This window comes from Peromyscus eremicus, chromosome 4 (assembly GCF_949786415.1).
Source record: "Peromyscus eremicus chromosome 4, PerEre_H2_v1, whole genome shotgun sequence".
In the NCBI taxonomy this organism is placed as follows: domain Eukaryota; kingdom Metazoa; phylum Chordata; class Mammalia; order Rodentia; family Cricetidae; genus Peromyscus; species Peromyscus eremicus.
Genome location: NC_081419.1, coordinates 77964772 through 77983608, shown reverse-complemented (window position 1 = coordinate 77983608; position 18837 = coordinate 77964772). Strand labels below are relative to the sequence as shown.

Below are 18837 nucleotides of genomic sequence, written 5' to 3'. Positions count from 1 at the left end.
GTGCATTTATATCTCAGCAGAGCCTGTGTTTGACAAGTAAGTAGGGCTCAGTAAATGTGAGCTCTAGAGCCATGTGGACAGCTGCCATCAGCAGGGGGTGTGGCAATGATGCTGGCAGCCATGGTGTCATTTTGGATGTCCTCATCTGGCACCCTGGCATTCCCTTCTCTCCACTCGTCTCATGGCGGTGGTTACTCATTTTTTTCTTACTAGAATCAAACAAAACAAGGCTCTATTATTTAAATAACCCTCAGGAATCTTTGCAAAGAGCAGACTTATAGTTGAAGAATTAAAAATACCACCTCTAATTATGCCCACTCCTGTAAAGCTTTGCTCTGACTGATGCCTAAGGCAGGGAGGCTTGGGAGGTGTGGTAACCATCTTTGACCTTCCATGAATTGCTTGGTCTTACTGTTCTTGCCTCAAAGTGCCAAATGGTAGGAGTTCCCACTGTGGGCTTGTTGTTTTAATTTCTATACATATTCTATTAGTTTATATTTGTTATGAATATGTTTATACTGTGAATTGATTTATCAAGTAAACTTATGGTAAAATATTGTACTCATTTTAAAGATGGGAAAACTGAAGGCCAGAAATATGAACTACTGATACTCTCTGCAGGGAGGAAAATCACTGTATACTCGTTCACATGTGTGCTTTTATACATTATAGTTAAGAGGAGGCTATTTGGCATGCACTACACGTGCGAGTGCTGAAGGCATAGGTAAAGGAAAGAAAGCTCATGGTATTTTCTCCAGGTGTGACTCATAGACGAATCTAGTAAAGGTGGGGTTGATAAGAGTTTAAGATCAGAGTCTTAAGTGCTAGTGAAGTTAACATGTCTTTCTGTGCATTTTCACTTTCATTTCATATATCTTAGTGTGAGAGCATATCATAGAAGTCATGTAAGCAACTCTATCAGTTTAGTCCCCTGAATTTACACAGGAGGAGACCAAGACTAGACTAGCAAATGTCTTGCAGCTCCTAGTATTGGAGAAGGTAGCCTTCTGGTTTATGACATTCCTTACTTCTAACACCAATTAATCCCAGTTGTACAGATGCCTTGGACTACCAGTTCTCTGGGGCCAGAGATGGTCCCAGACTTGGGTATGCCGAGGCTGGCTAGGGAGACTCCCACCGGCCAACCAGGAAAGACAGCAGGATAGCAGATGCTCTTCAACAGAGCCTATGTTCTTGTGGAAGTGTCAGGTTTTGACTCCGTCTGGGCTCTCTGACTTTTCCATCTGTCCTTCACAGGCCAGTGCAGCAGTGACCTTTTCCAGTCCACACACAATGTCATTGTCAAGACTGAACAAACAGGTGAGTGGGGAGAGGCAGAGGGAGCCAAATTGGCCAGGCCAAGCCCTGGGGAGAAAAAGAGGAGGGAGAACAGAAGACCACGGGAGAAAAGTTGGCAGGGAATCCATGGAGGTCACTCCCCTGCCTCCAAGGCCCACCTGCCATAAGCCTCTTCCTGCTCTTGGGACCAATGACCACCAATTATGTCTAATGTGTAGATAGGTGGTAAGCCATCCTTCACCACTCACAGCACCATCCAGATCCAAGGCCAGTTGCTGAGTAAATACAGACTCTAAGGTGGGCTTTCTTCTCAGGAAGAGTGAGGCTGGGTTCAGAAAAGCAAGGGGGAAGGTAGAAGTCTTTGTTCTCCACCTTCCACTGGAGTAAGCTCCACAAGGAGGGAGCCCTGTCTTGATGCTGCAGGGAGTATAGTCTCTGGGCCCTACTGAGCATCCACAGGGATGTTGAAGGTAGTTGTAAAGCACAATCCTCATGAGGATATTTCTACTTGAAAGATCCTATCCTGGGCTCTGAACAAAGCCTGTGGTTTCATAATGTCTACATTCATTTTCTGTTCTCTTTCCTCTGTCCCCCAAACTTCATGGGCACAAAAAAACTACGCAGGTGCCACTGGTCCTGAGTCACTACCTATGTCCACATCAGGTAGATTATAGGCCATGCGCGCTGACAAAGTTTGCCTGAGATCTCCCAGAGGGTTGCGTGCTAGTCACCAAGGACAGAATTTGACCTGGGGGTGGTTTTTGAGTCACTTGGCACCAAAATTAGCCCATGCAGTTATTTAATCTTTTATAAGGGCCCTGGTCTACCATTATTAAAAAAAAAAAAAAACCCAGCTGCCAAACATGTTAATTAAGCCTTCCTAGGCCTGTCCTGTAGCTTGGATGGTCTGTGTTTTGAAGACCTGCCCAAGCTCTATAGACAGATCGGGATTTGGCTTAGAGAATGGCCATGGCCTTGGCCTTACATATAGCCCTACTGCAAGGTCAGGGTGATATTGGAGAGGCTCCAAAGAAGATGATAATCCTCCTTGACCATCCGGACATTCTTGTGTTGCTGGTTCAGAAAAGCTGAGCTCAAGGGTGGAGAAGGTCCACCCTAGGAAGAGGGGAGAGGAGGCTCACAGAGGGGCCACCCCCAAACCTCTTTGGAGATTGTTTTTAGAGACAACAACAGATGTACAAGGTGACCCAACAAGGACAAAGGGTGTAACCCCAAGAGATTGGGCTTAGGGTGTCCAAACACGTAGCTGTGAGTTCAAATACCAGCTAAATCCCCATGTTGTAAACAGAAGGATTTAACCAGTGAGTCAGGCTTTATACCATTTATGCTATAAAAACAAAACAGAGCTCAGCCAGTGGCTTGCCATTCTGGCCTTCATATGTGGGAACCTGGGTATCGGCAAAGCCAATGTAGCCCAGATTGGGGACCCAGAGCTTGATGCCAGGGACAAGGTGAGAGCATCAAGCTCTTGGCCAGCCTGCAGAGAGAATTCTTGTGTTGGAAGCTGGCCTGGATCTGGCAATCGTGTGGGAGTTGGGCTTACTTGGGGGCAGGTGGAAGGGAGTTTCCTTCTTATCCACAATCTGAAGAGTGTGTCTCATTCCAACTAACTCTTGAGACATAGCATACACGATAAGAAACGGGGAGAGGGGGCCATTTCTGCTTCTCCCAGAGATGCAAAAGCCCACTCATAAAAAGCTTTTTAGGTGATTTGGTAATATTTTTTCCCCTTCTCCTGAGTTTTGAGAATTTTATATCAACTCTTAAGCTACTTGGAGAAAAATTAGACAACAGTGGCCGTCACTCTCTTAAGGGTTAGCTACTCTTTGAATTTCAACAGTGAAGAAATTGTGAGAGAGCTGGCCAGTTTTTTTTTTTTTCCTGAAAGAAACACCATCAGTTCCCTACCACCACCAGAAAGAAGAATGCCCTTTAACCCCTTATTATATATTTATTCATCCCCAACAAAGCTTTCCCTCCACTCCAGAGTAAAATTATCCTGGCAATTATGTGGCAGGAGTGAGGTCAAGCAAGGCTAGAGCATTTCTAGAAGAATGGAGTGTTGGTCTAGGATAGGATTGCTTAGCCTGAAAATGTAATGAGCGTACATCACAAGGTTAGAAGCATTGCAGAGCGATTCACATGATGCTGGGAGAAAGATGGGCTGACATGGTTAGAACGTAGCACCGAGCTGAAGTAGAGTTTTACTCCTCTTGGCTGCCTCTTCCTTCTCCCATGCTCTTGGATGAGCAGACACTTAGAATGGGAATTCTTCAACCCAGAGATAACAATTGCTGACCTTCCCCATTCTCCATTCCTTGCAGATCCCTCCATTATGAACACATGGAAAGAAGAAAACTATCTCTATGACCCCAGCTATGGTAGCACAGTAGGTAACTAACTCCCTGACTCCGAAGGCCCTTTCGCATGCTCGCTCTGCTCCAGTGTTGTGTTGTCAGGAGGGTCTCTCAATGTCCTTTCTCTCTTTTTTTTTTTGTTCCCTGCAGATTTGTTGGACAGTAAAACTTTCTGCCGGGCCCAGATCTCCATGACAACCTCCAGTCACCTTCCAGTTGGTAAGTTGTCCAGACATGGACTGGGTTTGCCTCTTGGCTGTGCTTACTAATTATCAATGAAACTTACCACCACCCTACATTTCTACCTAGCTAGAGTCTTTCTCATTAAAAAGCGAGGGAATGAACTGAATTGTCATCTGAATGAGTAGCTGTACTTCCCAGCTAGTATGTATACATCAAAGATTGTCAGCGCACATCCCTCCACAAGTATTCTTCTGCACCACTCTGTGTAACTAGTCACTCTCTTGAGACAATGAAAGTTCCTTGCATTTTCCTCTGTTTTTAACACAAACTTACTTTGGAGATAAACTTGGTAATAGCATTTGTATTTATTGGAGAGAAGACTAGATTTCATTTTCAGTTGCATCTCAAACATACATTTTGAACTATGTTTGGCCTTAGAGAACAATGAACTCTAAACACCTATGGACCGGAGGGCATGGTCTGCAGATAGAGTGACTTGAAAGTTTGGACAGCAGCCCTGCACTCACATTCCCGCTCCCCAATGCCCCCTTCCCCTGAGCCCAGCCCGTTTTGAGGCCTAACCTTGATGGCTTCTGCAATCAGAGCATCTGTCCCGTGTCAGTGATGTTCTCATCAGTTGCATTGGTCATGGTTGATACAACTTGGGACTATCTGCAATGCTTTTTCAAAGGCCATAGCAATGTTGGCACATTGGGGGCTAGGTCTGGGAAGGGGCTTTCAGACAACAGGTACTTTTATACGTGTCCTATAAGAATTAGCTAAACAAAAGATTTTGTGTTGTTCCTTGACCTGGTTATTTCTGGGCCTCTTTGGATCTGTGAAGTTGAGACATCATCTACAAGAGAAGTGTTCTTCAGGAACTGACCTTGGGGGCAGTGACAGAACTGGAAATGAACAGGGTCTGTGTGAACGACAGCATAGGCTTGAACAATAACACCCCCTCTTCCGTAGCTTTGGTTGAATGTATGGTTGTGTGAAGTAACTATTGAGAGCTTTTAGTTTGAAGTTTTGTTTCCATCAAGCCCCTTGAATGAGAGGGCTGGGAGCTAGTTTAAGTGCTTTTGGAATTGTAGTTGAGATCTGAAGGCAGCCCTGTTCCCCAAGCATTTAGTATGTGTCCCTTGAAGTGATTTGTGAAGTGATCAGGAAGCAAGGCCAATGTCAGAAAAGGGGTAGTGTATCTGCCACCATGGAGGATCAGTCCATCTGAGTAATTTTCCGTAGCAATTGTTGTCACCTAGAGAAGACTCCCAGCTTCAGGGCTGAATAAAGCACCCAAGTCACCCACTAGTTTCCACCCCAACTTCCTGTGGCGTCACCTGCCACGACTCTCCTGTTGGGTCTTTAATGTGGCAAAAGATTTCAACTAAGGATAAAATTGAACCAACTGCTTCTCAGAAACTCCCAGGAAGTCACAGCCCTGTTACCTCACAGCCTGGTGGGTCTGCCTTCCACTTTTTGTGCCTTAGATCTTCTAGCATCTCAGAACAGCAGGGGGTCAAGGCAGCAGCTTATACCTGCATGCTCTAACAGCAGGAATCTGCTGTCTCCTGCATCCACCTATTTGTGGTGGTTTTAGATGACCTTTCCTTAAAATGAGCTGTAGGAATCTGTCCCCCTCACCTCTACCCCTATCTCCAGTCTCCTATTCTCCATTATCATCCTGACGCTGGAACAGCTAGAAAATGAGATGAGTAATTCAATCCTTCTATCTTAAAAACAAAAAGCAAAACAAAACAACAACATGGTGTCTGCAGTTGGTGAATTCTTTGGATTTTAGGTCTGGTAGGACAGAAATTGGAACCATATATGAGTCAGTTCCTTCCAGAATAGTTTAGTCTCTATTGGATGGGGCCAGAATGCCCCCAAAGACCTTTGCCATCTGTCCTAGTCTTGCTATTTCAAGTTCCTATAAAATAGGGTGCAGTTAAACATCTATCTATGTTTTCATGCAAGTTCAAGCTGAGCTAAGGCGAGGCTCTGTGTCAACTGATGGTCTCCTCGATAGTGCAGGTGGGGAAGCTGGCTTTGTTTTGATTTTTTTTTTCAATCTGCCCATTCCATAAAATGGCTGCCACCAGTGTTCTGATCTGCTCGAGAGAAGCAGAAGCCAGTCCTGCCAACTCAGGCTTGATGTGTTTATCTACTGACTTGTTGAGCCTCAAGCTAGGGTGGCACAGTCTATTAGAACACTAAGATTTGTATATCCCGTAAAGAAATGGCTCACAGCTGACTCATATGCAAATACATCTAATCTCTGCTTTCTTGCGAAGCAGGTAGGCTGAAAGCAGAGGTTCCCACTTAGACTGTAAGCTCAGGGCTTGGGACTGCTTCTGCCTGGACCCCCACAGACACCTTGACCTCAAGTGTCTTGAGAGAGAAACAAGAGAAAGCCAGACTGGACAACCTCTGTAGAGCTAGCCATTATTTTATAAAAATGAATCACTTGACCATATGGCCCACTTCAAAGGTCTGGCTTTTGTGTTGTGGCAGTGGGGAGGACAAGGGGGCGGAGAGAGGCAGTTGTATTAAGTGAGCTCATAGATCAAAAGGCTTTAGAGGTAAGGCTGGTAGGGTTTTTGTGGCTTCCTCTGCGTGCTGGCAGGAGAAGAATGTCTGGAAGAAACATTCATCTTTTTGTCCTGGATTACTTATTCTCCCATGTGAGGATGGGAACATCTGGCCTCATGTGTGTGTGTGTGTGTGTGTGTGTGTGTGTGTGTGTGTGTGTGTGTGTGTATGGTCTAGCTTGATGAAAAGGCTGACATCTCAAAGACAATCAATTCAGTCTTTTAACCTAGAGGCTATGAACCCCCTAAGTGAGCCAGGGATTCGCAAAATGACTGAAGAAATTTCATTAGTGTGATACACTTGCATTTTCCAGTGGAGAACATTTAGGTGTTCATCCAATTCTCAAAGATACCATAACCCCAAAGTGATGAATTCTGCGTCAAATTGGAGCCCCTGTGTACTGAGTAAGGCCAGTGGGCCAAGAAACTCTTGTGTTTTTCTGAAGCCATCCCTGGCTCTGAAATCATGGCCCTGTTCCCTCCTGGATCTCATTGGAAAATGAGCTTTGCTTGTGGCCTACTGGGTAAATGCCATTCTTTGTCTCCAGAACAACGTGGCCCTGTCAGGGTGATGTATCACTGGGAAACCGGGGTGGGTGCCAGACCTGTCTCAATGTCATCATGTCCTGGTGGGGTGTTGCAACCTTGGCCTGTGAACTGCAGGGGGCCGAGAGAGGCGTCCTTTCCAGTTCCGCGTATTGGTCCTTTTGGATTTCAGAGAAAACCACATAAGGCCAGGCCCTGCTGGCACCAATGCCAGGAGAGCAATTCTTACTCAGAATGAGGAGTTTTTCTTTTATTTAATCCCTCTTCTCATCTCAGTGACTTTTGGAAAACCTGCTAGGAATGTGGAAGTGTGAGAAGCTCAGGGATGGATGGATGGATGGATGGATAGGTAGGTGGACCCACACACTGGGAAGTATAGAACCAGTGCAGCATAGGAATTGTGTGTGTGTGTGTGTGTGTGTGTGTGTGTGTGTGTGTGTGTGTGTGTGAAGACACTGTAGAAGTAGGTTGGCTCTTGGAAGGACATTTGAGAAGTGTGTTATGTGACCAAAGAGCCTTCCCCTTAGGAAAGTGTTATGGGCAAAGCTTCTGGGATCCAACTACTGGTATTTACAGCCTGGCTCTACTTTTAGGCTCTTTCTTGGATCCTCCATAGAAGCAGACCCAACCTTACAGGGTTTTTGTATGAATTATATAATAGCACCTACCTCATATCATTATTTTATGAATGACGTAAGATAAGCCATGGAAAATGTTTAGTATCGTGTCTGGTACATGACAAGAACTCAATAAATAGGAGTTATTTTTCTTAACTATTTTATCTTATCATTTTACTTTTGGTGGTGCTGGGGATCAAGCCTAGGGCCTTCCTTGTACAAGTGCTCTAATCCTGAGCCATGTCCTCAGCCTGTTTAGTCACTTTAACTTTTGTGGCTCATAAACTCTTTTTTGAATAGTGGCCTGCTCTATCAGATGCTTGCCTGGACCCCCTCCCTGTGCACACAGTGTTGATGAATCTAGAATGCTCTCAAAGGTCTTAACAGAGATCTTTATTTTAGGAAGTTCTACTATATCGTCACAAGAAGAGGCATATTTTGCTTAATTTCTTTAAAGGATTGACTTGTGTTTAGGGACTATTTTGTATCAAAATAGCTATTGATTATGGGCCTTGGGATGAGATCACCAATGGTCCACACAATACCTGAGGCACCGTTGGAAATATACAAACACAGACACACACAGACACAGACACAGACACAGACACAGACACAGACACAGACAGACAGACAGACTCACCTGGGGGAGGGCCACTAAGTTGTTATTTTCCTTTCCTTTAACAGTTCTTTTAATGATGTATTTATTTTAATTTATGCACATGAGTGTTTTGCCTGTATATGTACATGTCCCATGGGCGTGCCTGGTGACTGTGGCAATCAGAAGAGGACATCAGATCCCCTGGCATTAGGAGCTATAGGTAGTTGTGAACCATGTAGGTGCTGGGAATCAATTCAAATCCTCTGCAAGAGCAACAAGTGCTTTTAACTGCTGAACGATCGCTTCGGTCCCTTCTTCATCTTTTAAAAAAATTAATCTATAATAATAATACATTTATGAGCCATGCTGTGACAGTTTGGTACTTGCGTATAATATGTGATAATCAAATCAGACTTGGTAGCTAGCTAGCATCCCCGCCTCTTCAATGTTCATTGTCTCAGTGTTGGGAGCCTTGGGACTTCTTGGTTCTAGTTCTTTGTAAATCTATGTAATAAGGCGCCAGGCATTATGTTTTCATCCTACTGCTTGGTAGACAATTGACCTTGTTCCTGCAGGGAAACTGCTCTTGTGGCATGTTATCTAGTCTCCCGCTGTTCCTCTCATCCCCTCTTCATCCCTAGCCTTCATCATTCAGCTTGTTGTTTTGCTGGGATTAAACTTTTCAACCTGTCATATATACCTGAGAACATCAGTGTTTTAGGTTTTTTTTTTTTTTTTTTTTTTTTTTTTTTTTTTTTTTTTAGGAGAATTTTCACATCATAGATCTGCCTCTGTCTTCTCCTCTATGGAGACAGTGAAAGGGTTACCATAAAGAGTCATTTGTTAAACTAATCTGTGTTTCCATAGTCCACTGTGGCCCTCTGTGCTGGGGCTCAGGCCACTCAATGGCCCCTTTGTCAAGGTGATTAAAATGTAACTTTGCATGCCAAAAAATGGCACTCCTCTAGCTTAAACGTTATCCTCCTTTGTTATGAGTGTTTACATTTTTGTATTATGTTATAAAAACAACCTTTGGATGACCTAAATCTTTCCATGGTTTACCATCTCTCTCAGAATGAAGCAGAACAAAGTCCTTTCAGAAATTTCTTTAAGGCATTAACGATCTCTGCCCATCTCTCTGCCCCTTGTCTACATCCGCACTGGCTTCTTTCTGTGCTGTGTAAATACTCAATGCACAGTGACCTGAGGCCCTTTGTCCTTACTGTCTTCATTTATGGAAAGTTTGTCCCCAGATTCTCCCAGTGGCCACCTCCCCTACATCCCATGGGTCCCTGTGTCACAGAATTCTTCTGTGACTCTGTTGTATTAAGTTGCAAACAAGTTCCACTTCTCTACTTCGACCGCCACTTCTACCCTGCATTATTTTTCTCCATGGCATGCATGCTCTGTTTTATGACTGCCACACAGCCAGGCAGTACTGACACGCAGTGGGTGGTCAGTGAACATTGACGAGGTGTGTGATGAGAACAATACTTACATGAGGTGTGTGAACTGAGGTGCTCTCACTTTTCTCCTTAGCCGAGTCACCTGATATGAAAAAGGAACAAGACCACCCTGTAAAGTCTCACACCAAAAAGCACAGTAAGTTGCCTGGCACTATTCCCTCTATCTCTGTTCCTTTCCTTCTATAGGTGGCTTGTTTTCTGTCAAAGGGACTCCTTATGTGACTGTTTCTGAAAGTGGGACCTCCTGGGGATTTCTTCCTCATCTTAATTTCTCTAAAACTAGGACACTAAGTGGATAAGAACTTGTGGACAGAAGCTTAGAGACATCCCTTTGCCTAGGAGAAAACAGGATAGGGCAAGGAGCGAGATGGAAAAGAGTGTCTGAGATGCATCACTCTTTCTTTGGGGGAGGTCTTGTCCCAAGAAACGACTGTTTGTTCTGAAGACTCAACTCTGCTCTCTGGGAGTTGGATTTCCCCAGGGATAAAAGCTTATGAACAGCTAGGTGGTGGTGGCACACACCTTTAATCCCAGCATTTGGGAGGCAGAGACAGGTGGTATCTCTGTGAGTTTGAGGCCAGCCTGGTCTACAAAGTGAGTTCCAGAGCCCTGTCTCAAAACAACAACAACAACAACAACAACAACAACAACAACAAACCCCAGAAACCAAAAACCAAAAACCCTTATGAACATATACGGACTATCAGAGCCACAGGCTAGAGGGGGCACAGAGGACTGTCAAGATTGTACAATCAAGAATTGACAGAGACTTAGGGTGTCTTTGCTCCACCAGCTTGTCCCATAAAGGTAAACTCATACTGTCCCCCAAGTCCCATGGGGTAGGGGCTCTGACATCATCTCCTGGAAGTAAAATCAAATTCCAGGAGATGCCTAGCTTTTAAGTTGGTTCCCCTGATCCCTGTTTGATAATTCCTTCTATCCAACATGCTCTTGGTATTAAGACTCTATGCTCTCCTGACGCCATGGTTGAAGCACAGCTGTAGGGTTGGAGTAACCAAGGGAGGTATTAGATAAATGGCTGAGGATCGATGTCTGAAATGAAGCCCAGTCTATTCGTGAACAATATTTAGGAGAAACTCAGCCTGGATTACATGGTTAACACCAATTCTTTAGTCCTGGCTTTGCCAGTGGTTGGTTGTGCCACATTGGTTAAACCACTGAAATTTCCCATGCCTTGACTATACCAGTTGTTCATTCTAAAATGACTATTTGGTGATTCTGTATCTCAAGGAAGAAGCTGTAACTCCACATTCTCTCTCCCTCCTGCTCTCTGATTTGAGCTATTAATAAGTCATCGTGTCTTGCTTTTCATCAGACCCAAGAGGGACTCACTTATGGGAGTTCATTCGAGACATTCTCCTGAGCCCAGACAAGAACCCAGGGCTGATCAAATGGGAAGACCGTTCAGAAGGCATCTTCAGGTTCCTAAAGTCAGAGGCTGTGGCTCAGCTGTGGGGGAAAAAGAAAAACAACAGTAGTATGACCTATGAGAAGCTCAGCCGGGCCATGAGGTGAGCAACTTCATGTTCTTCCAATGGCAAGGCCACAGAGCAGGCGCTCCTGCAGTGTTCAGATTGAACGGCCACCTTACTCATCTCCTTCTTACAGATATTACTACAAACGGGAAATCCTGGAACGTGTGGACGGACGGCGGCTGGTCTATAAATTTGGGAAGAATGCTCGTGGATGGAGAGAAAATGAGAACTGAGGCTGCCAACCCTTGGGACACAAACCAAAAACACACAGCAAATGGATTATGATCAATGAAGAACTGGACGTAAATATTTCAAAGACTACTTTTCAGTGATATTTATGTACTATGAAGGGACAAAAAAAATCTACTTCTGATGGGAAGAATGAACACTACAGTTAATGAAAAAATTATTTTGTTACTTTGAAGTATGTCCTATGTGGGGAGCAAACGTACACAGTTTTCTGTGAACTATGAAGCTGTATGTGGTTGTGATGTGCTGTTGCCTCTGTTGTGATGTCTTGTTTTGTTTTTTTTCCTACCCTGAGAACAACAGGGCCTGTAGCCTTGCACTTCTTGTCAAGAGGAAGGGAAAAGAAATAAGAGGGCATTAAATATTTTCATAGACAAAATAATTTAGAGAAAAGGCCATGTGTTCTCTGCACATAAGCATCCATGTGACCTCCTCAAGAGAAATGGGATTCATTGGTAGGACAAAGTTCAGGGTCTCAGATTGATGGGCTCAACCCAAAGGATGCTGGGAAATTTGACTTGACTTAGGAGACAGGGAATAGAGAATGGCAACTTCCATAATCCAGATTGGCCTATAATCACTGCATGATTACATGACTGGGAAAGTTTAAATAAATGAGAATGATGGTGGGGGAAGGACTTACCCTCATTCATGGATGTTTCTCCTGTACCCCCTTTACACTTGGATGGTTAAAAACATCATTTGCTTCATGTGGTCACTTCTAGCTGTGTAGAATTCAGCCCAACTATTGAAAAAAAGGCGGGAAAAGGAGGTGGTGGCATGGGGATGGCTGATGAGCATGCTCTTGTATCTGTAGTTTAAAGGTTCTCCCTGGGTACAGTTGACATTTGGGGTTGGTTCATTCTTTGTGGCGAGGGTTGTACTGTGCATTGTAAAATGTGTAGCAATATCTATGACCTCCACCAGCACTTTGTACCTGTCACAATCTAGAGTGCTCCTAGAAGTTGTCAAATGTCTCTAGGAGGACGATAATACCCTTGAGTAAGAACATCAATTGAACCAGTCAATATAAAGGCAGTCATTCAGTCTCAGAACAAAGAGATTTGTAGAATCTTTTAGTCCCTAGAGTAAAGAAGAAGCAAGACCTTGAAGTCAATGTACTTTTAGGTTTGTTTTTTTTTTTTTTTTTTTTTTAACATTAGGGACAACAGGATGCAATAGATGGAAGACATTCTTTCAGGCTGCCACGTGAAAGCCAAAGTCAGATGAATGCAATGACACAGTGGGAAATTCGGGAGGAAATGTTTGCACTGGGAATGCAGAGAGAAGCTTATATTGCAGAAGGATCTACTGAGGAAAGAATCTGTGTATGTGCCTCTGTGTGTGTGTGTGTGTGTGTGTGTGTGTGTGTGTGTGTGTGTGCCATGTTCCTCTGTGTGTGCATGGCCATGTGCTTATGTGTGTGTGTGGGGGGGGTGGCATGTTCCTCTGTGTGTCTGTGTGTGAGTGTGTGTGAACATGCATGCCTGTGTGCTTATGTGTGTGTGTGTGTGGGGGGGTGCTGTGTGCCTCTCTGCAAGGGTGTGTGTGTATGTGTGCTCAAGTACCTGTGTGTGTGTGTGTGTGTGTGTGTGTGTGTGTGTGTAATGTGATGGTACTAGGGGCATTTGTCAGTCTTCTCTCTGTTGTTCTTTGCATGGCTTTCCCTGGCTTTGGTCTAGGGTGGCGAGGTCTTTCCCAGGGGTTCCCTTTCCTCAAGCCTGTGAGTTTCTCTGATTCCTGTAACTGGCTTTGGCTCTTTTTACAGGTTCTCCATCACAGAGCTATCCTTGTCAGAGAGTAGGAGAGTCTAGAGAGGACTGGTGGGAACAGATCTGCGGATAAATAGATTGTGCTGTTCTCTGAGAGTGACAGTTTCTTGGCACCTGGTACCTATTTCAATAGGCTGCAGTATTAAGTGCTCTGCATATCTATTTTCTTGGCTTGAATTTGCTGTTTTCATGACTTGGAGAACTCCAGGTAATGAAGCTATGCCAGCTTGGGGAGTAGCAGAGTGTGTCCCACCACGGTTCAAAAGGAACGAGAAAGCCCTGCAGAGAAGCCCTCTTTCTCTAGGGAATCATCACTTAATTGATAAGTTCATCTGTGATTAATCTGCTAAAGGCTCACCAAATACAGTCTCCTTGAATATTCCAAAGTGACATATTAGTGGTTTCCATGGGAACCTAAGTCAAGTAATGGAACATTAATACTTCACAAGTTTGAGATCATCTGAGGCTCTTATATGACTTGATAAAATTAAGCAAGGCCCTGGATCCCAGGGATAGGTCCACAGCTTCTTCAGTGTGCTGCCTGAGCAGGGCAGACCCAGGCCGTGAGTTTCATACACAGAGCCTTCCTTCAAGTTCCTGTCTGATTAGATTGTAAGCTCTTTGAGGGCAGGGACCAAGTCTGATCCCTTTTGTTATTCTCATACCTGGGGTGCAACAGGATAACTATTCACTGAATGAATGATGACTGTCTTCTGGGAGACTCCTCTGACTGGACAGACATCAGTCATATTCATAACTGGGATGTGAATCACTTCTCCAGAACAGAGCACAATAACCGAACCTTCAAGGACATATCCTCTGTGATGAACATTTTACTGTGACAACTCTCCTTTGCCTCCTACCTGTGCTGAAAAGAAATTCAAACAGGCTGCTTGGTTCCACACATCAGTGTCTGCTGGAGGAGAATTCTATTGCCTTACCCAGAACTGTGAGACTTAACCTGGTTACAAGATGCCAGTAATGAACCCCTGACCTATTTAATCAATGAAGATTATAAATGTGTTTATATGATGTTAATTGATATTTAAGCATAAAACCGTTTTCAGTTTTAGTATTTAGGGGTTGGTTTTTATTTTTTTCTTTTTTGAAAAATGCTGAGGGATATTTTGAAAAGGTTAGCTATGCACGTTAGATGTTAGTTTTGCAAGTGTGTCCTTTTTTTTAGTGTATAAAATGTAAGAAAAGGGAGAGCAGTAAGAGGGAGAAGCAATGACATTATTCTTCTGTAGTTTAAATAAAGCACCTAGCAGGTGTCCTGTGCTTAGTGGAGCATCAGGTATGTGAGGAGTGTATGTGAGAATATAGGTTGTAAAAGGCACATGATCTGGACCTATGGAGGAACATGGACTATGAGAATGAAACGCCCTCATGGCGATCTTCGTGTCACAGGTGAGTGATCCTCAGCTGTGAGGCTCGAGATCCAGAGTCTAGAATAAGGAGACCATTAAGAAAACCCAATTTCTTGGAACGGTGTCTCACAAACTTTTGAAACATGTGGGCTTCCGAGTTTAGCTGAATTGGGGTTAATCATTCTGTAGCTATAAATTTTATTCTTGCCGTCCAGCTTCTGGGCTGGTAATTGGTGGACAGCAACCCTACTGCCACTGGTTTTTGTTTTTGTTTTTGTTTTGTTTTTAAATCAGAACCTTTCCCCCTTAAACTGTTAAATCCAAATGGTTTCTGTTCAATGAAAGAATTCTATTTTTCAGAAATATGTTTTTATTTGTTTGTTTGATGGGTCCCAGAAAACACTAATAAAAACCACAGAGGCCATGCTGGAGATGTGTTTCCTTCTTTGGGATAAGCTGTCCTGCAAACTAAATGCAGGAACAGAACGTGGCTTCTGGTTACGCCAGTGCCTTTTTTTTTTTTTTTTAAAGGATTTATTTATTTTGTGCATATGTGTGTGTACCTGCTTGTCTGTACACTGTGTGTGAAAAGGTGTCAGGTCTCATGGGACTGTAATTGCAGGCGGTTGTGAGCCGTTGGATTTGAGTGCTGGGAACCAAACCCAGGTACTCCACAGACACACCAAGCATTCTTAACTGCTGAGCCATCTTTCCAGTTCCCAGCTGTTGGTACTTATCTCTCCTGTGCCAGATGTTGTGGAGGATGATAGAGACAAAGCTGCTCAGCTCTACTGTAGCTTACGTTCTCTGTCACGTGGAAACAGACAAAGGAAATCAAACATGGCACATCCCATGTGTGGAGCCAGGAGAAAGGCTGGAGGGGATGAGAACAGGTGAGGATGTGTTGCTGGTTTAGGGAGAGCTGAGAAAGACAGCACCTCAGTAAAGGACTGACAGATCTAAGAGGAGGAGACCCAGATCACTGGCAGCGTGTACTGTGCCCGACAACCAGCAAGTGCAAAGGCCCGGAGGTGGCCGCGTTACTGTCGGACCTAATGAACAGCGAAGAAGTCCGTTTGCAGAAACAGACTTGCAGTGGTCGGCCATGATGAAAGAGAAGCATGGGCAGGGCAGACCAGAGCAAAGCACAGGCACACAGGAAGGGTCTGCTCTTTGCTTTGCCTAGGGGTGGGACATCCAAAGGATAGCATGCCTCAACTCCTGGCCCAAATGGTGGTTGTGCTGAGAGTGAACTTCTGTAGAAAGACATTTGGTGCCCGGTGTACATTCATAGTAATGAGATGCAGCATAGATTCCTCTCTCATTCTGGTTTCTAATACAATGCTCATAAATGTTTTCAGTAACTGAGCTCTGGCTATGGTACCTTTCTCCATAGACCCACTGTCTGTCACTCAGTCACCTAACCCCACACAGGTGTAATGAAAATAATAGCTAACTGCTTGGGGGACAATTCACAAGGTGTGAAGAACTGTGATAGGCTCTTACTCACTGTATTTAATCCTCATGCAAGCTGGTGATATATTCATTTGTTTTACTGATTAAAATAGTGAGGAAGGTTAACTGACTTTTTTAAAGTCATGAGCTAGTGCGAGTCTGGCATTGTTTGCTATCAAAGTTTAAGCCCTCACCCTGTTTTTCTAGTTTCTAGAGATGCTAAGGTTTTTGGAGCGTGCGCGCGCACACGCGCACACACACACACACACACACACGCACGCACGCACGCGTGCGTGCGCACACACACACACATATTCATGTGCACACAGGACACTTTCTTTAGCATGTTGGGATTTGTAAGTTAAGTCGTGTTTTCCAGAGCTGTATACGGTAGGACTTCTTGGAGACTTTGTTATATTGATGTACACTGGATCTACAAGAGAAACAGAAAGTATGGCCATTTCCCAAGCGTATTTGGGATGGACCATTTCCATCCAAGAAGACCTGATCATTTGCTTTTGAACACCTAATGATATAATGATTTTTAGAGATGACTTCTGAGATATGGATGAGTTGGCCTTTTTGTGACCTGGCCAAATAACTATGCTGGTACATTTCTGCATGCCAATTCAGCCAACTTTAAGAATGTTCCATTCTTTTCAGAAGAAATTTCTCACTAACTGCCTTGTGTATTGCTTATTTGTGTGAATGCGTTTCAGTACTTCTTCAGTAATCAGAAACCAAAAACCAAAACCAAAAACATTTAACTCTCTGGAATTATCTATTTAAAACTATTTACACTAGGTAAAATTTGATAAATTAAGCATTTAGTTTTTTACATTGTCCACCTTTCATGTGCTGAATGGCCACAGATGGCTAGTGGCTCCTTCATTGGACAGACAGGTTATAGACACAGCCATCATCAGAGAAGAGTGTATTTACCACACTAGAACTGAGATGGAACGAGCAGTGAGCCAAGGTAACCACCAAGAAACAAGATCCCATAACCTTAGGAACCAGAGGTGACTTTGAAATGTAGAGAACAGCAAAGTAGAGACTGGTTAAATGTCCTTGCTTTTGCTGGAACAATGACAGTGTCCTCAAGAACAAACAAGTTTGATGTTGCCAGTGGGGGTATGGAGTGGGAGGATTCCATTATTTCCAAGGCCCACAAGTACCCTACAGTTATTAATATGGATAGCTTGAATCTGTGGCTTTCTGGTTCTAAATGCTGACAATGAGGGGAGATGGTTGTTCCAGGAACAGGAATAAGAGGTCCCCAAACGTGAATGGCTGCCGCACACACTATGCACTAAAAATGGCGCCCAAGCCATTGTCTTCCTTCCTTCAGAGAACACTGACTTGTAGCCTATCTAGCTCTGTCCCTTCTCAGAGGTAAGTCTCATCTGTGCTGGTCATAGCCGGTTCTCTCTGTTCATATCAAGGCAGTGGCAATGCTCTGCTGAAAGTCACAGCCAACTCCATTTGCCTGAAGGCCTCACTGTCCACTGTTCCTTCCATCTGCAATGCTCTTTTCTTTCAGCCTTGATGTAACTGGCTCCTTTGAGGTCTCACAGCACAGAGTCACCTTTCCAGATACACCTGCTGCAGCTGCCTGCCTACCCCACATCACCTTCTATTAGGTTGTCCATGTTTTATGTTTTCAGAAAACACAGTATTTGCCATTCCATTTTCTTTTTTATAATAATTTTTACTTTTTAAAATTAGAATTATTTCTCCCCTTCCCTTCCCTCCCTCCAACCTCTCCCATGCACTTACCTTGCTCTCCCTCAAATATATATATACATACATATATGCAACCTGGTGATATATTAATAATAATAAGTTTTGGCAAGAAACTTAATTAAATGGCAAGAATGCTTAACCGACTTTCTTAACATCATGAGCTAGTAATGAGTCTGGTATTGTTTGCTATCAAAGTCCTAGCCCTTGCCCTGTTTGTCTAGTTTCTCAAGATGCTAATGTTACACACACATACACACACACACACACAGACGCACACGCACACGCACACACAAACACACACACACACACACACACATGCACAAAGGACCCTTTTATTAAATATGTTAGAATTTCTAAGTTAAGTGATGTTTTCCAGAGCTGTATACTATAGAACTTCTCAGAGTCATTATGTTGATGTATGTTGTGAATCTGTAATAGAAATAGAAACCATAGAATACACATATACGTGTGTGTGTGTGTGTGTGTGTGTGTGTGTGTGTGTGTGTGTATTTCTAAATACATAAGTAAAACCTGCTCAGTCTATTTTCAGTTAATTATTTTATATTTAAAATGTTTACTTTAATTGCTAGGGCACGAGTCATTAGCGAGAAGAGACCTGACACCAGCACATTCCCAGAGCTAGGATATGCACCTAGATATGCACCTAGGATATACACCTAGATATGCACCTAGGATATGTACCTAGATATGCACCTAGGATATGCACCTAGGATATGTACCTAGATATGCACCTAGGATATGCACCTAGATATGCACCTAGGATATGCACCTAGGATATGCACCTAGGATATGCACCTAGGATATGCCCCAGACACTGTCAGTATCTGTTGAACATATGAGCGAAGGACCTTATTTTGATAGGACTGTCTGGTCTTTGCTGTTAGCTAGGAGAGGAGCCCATCTGCCCTTTCTTTTACTAGCCATAAATCCCTCCAGTCAAATGTGAATCTTCTTGATCGTGTCACATTCCTTCCATCCCCCAAAGAGAGCATCATAAGGATGCTCCACTTTAATGTTGACGTCATAAAACCTCCCTATGTCACAGCCAAC

The 18837-nt window shown here is 43.8% G+C and overlaps 1 protein-coding gene across 2 annotated transcripts in view; it reads left to right on the top strand.

The window, feature by feature from the left end:
- Ehf (ETS homologous factor) overlaps window positions 1-12535 on the top strand; it is a 40174-nt gene extending 27639 nt beyond the window's left edge. For both annotated transcript variants that reach the window (XM_059261015.1, XM_059261016.1), the window contains 6 exons: window positions 1258-1320; window positions 3645-3713; window positions 3828-3896; window positions 9752-9814; window positions 11015-11210; window positions 11308-12535. In XM_059261015.1, coding sequence (XP_059116998.1) covers window positions 1258-1320; window positions 3645-3713; window positions 3828-3896; window positions 9752-9814; window positions 11015-11210; window positions 11308-11407 — 560 coding nt within the window. In that variant the 3' untranslated portion in view covers window positions 11408-12535. The remainder of the gene's footprint in view (window positions 1-1257; window positions 1321-3644; window positions 3714-3827; window positions 3897-9751; window positions 9815-11014; window positions 11211-11307) is intronic.
- The last annotated feature ends 6302 nt before the right edge of the window (window positions 12536-18837 follow it).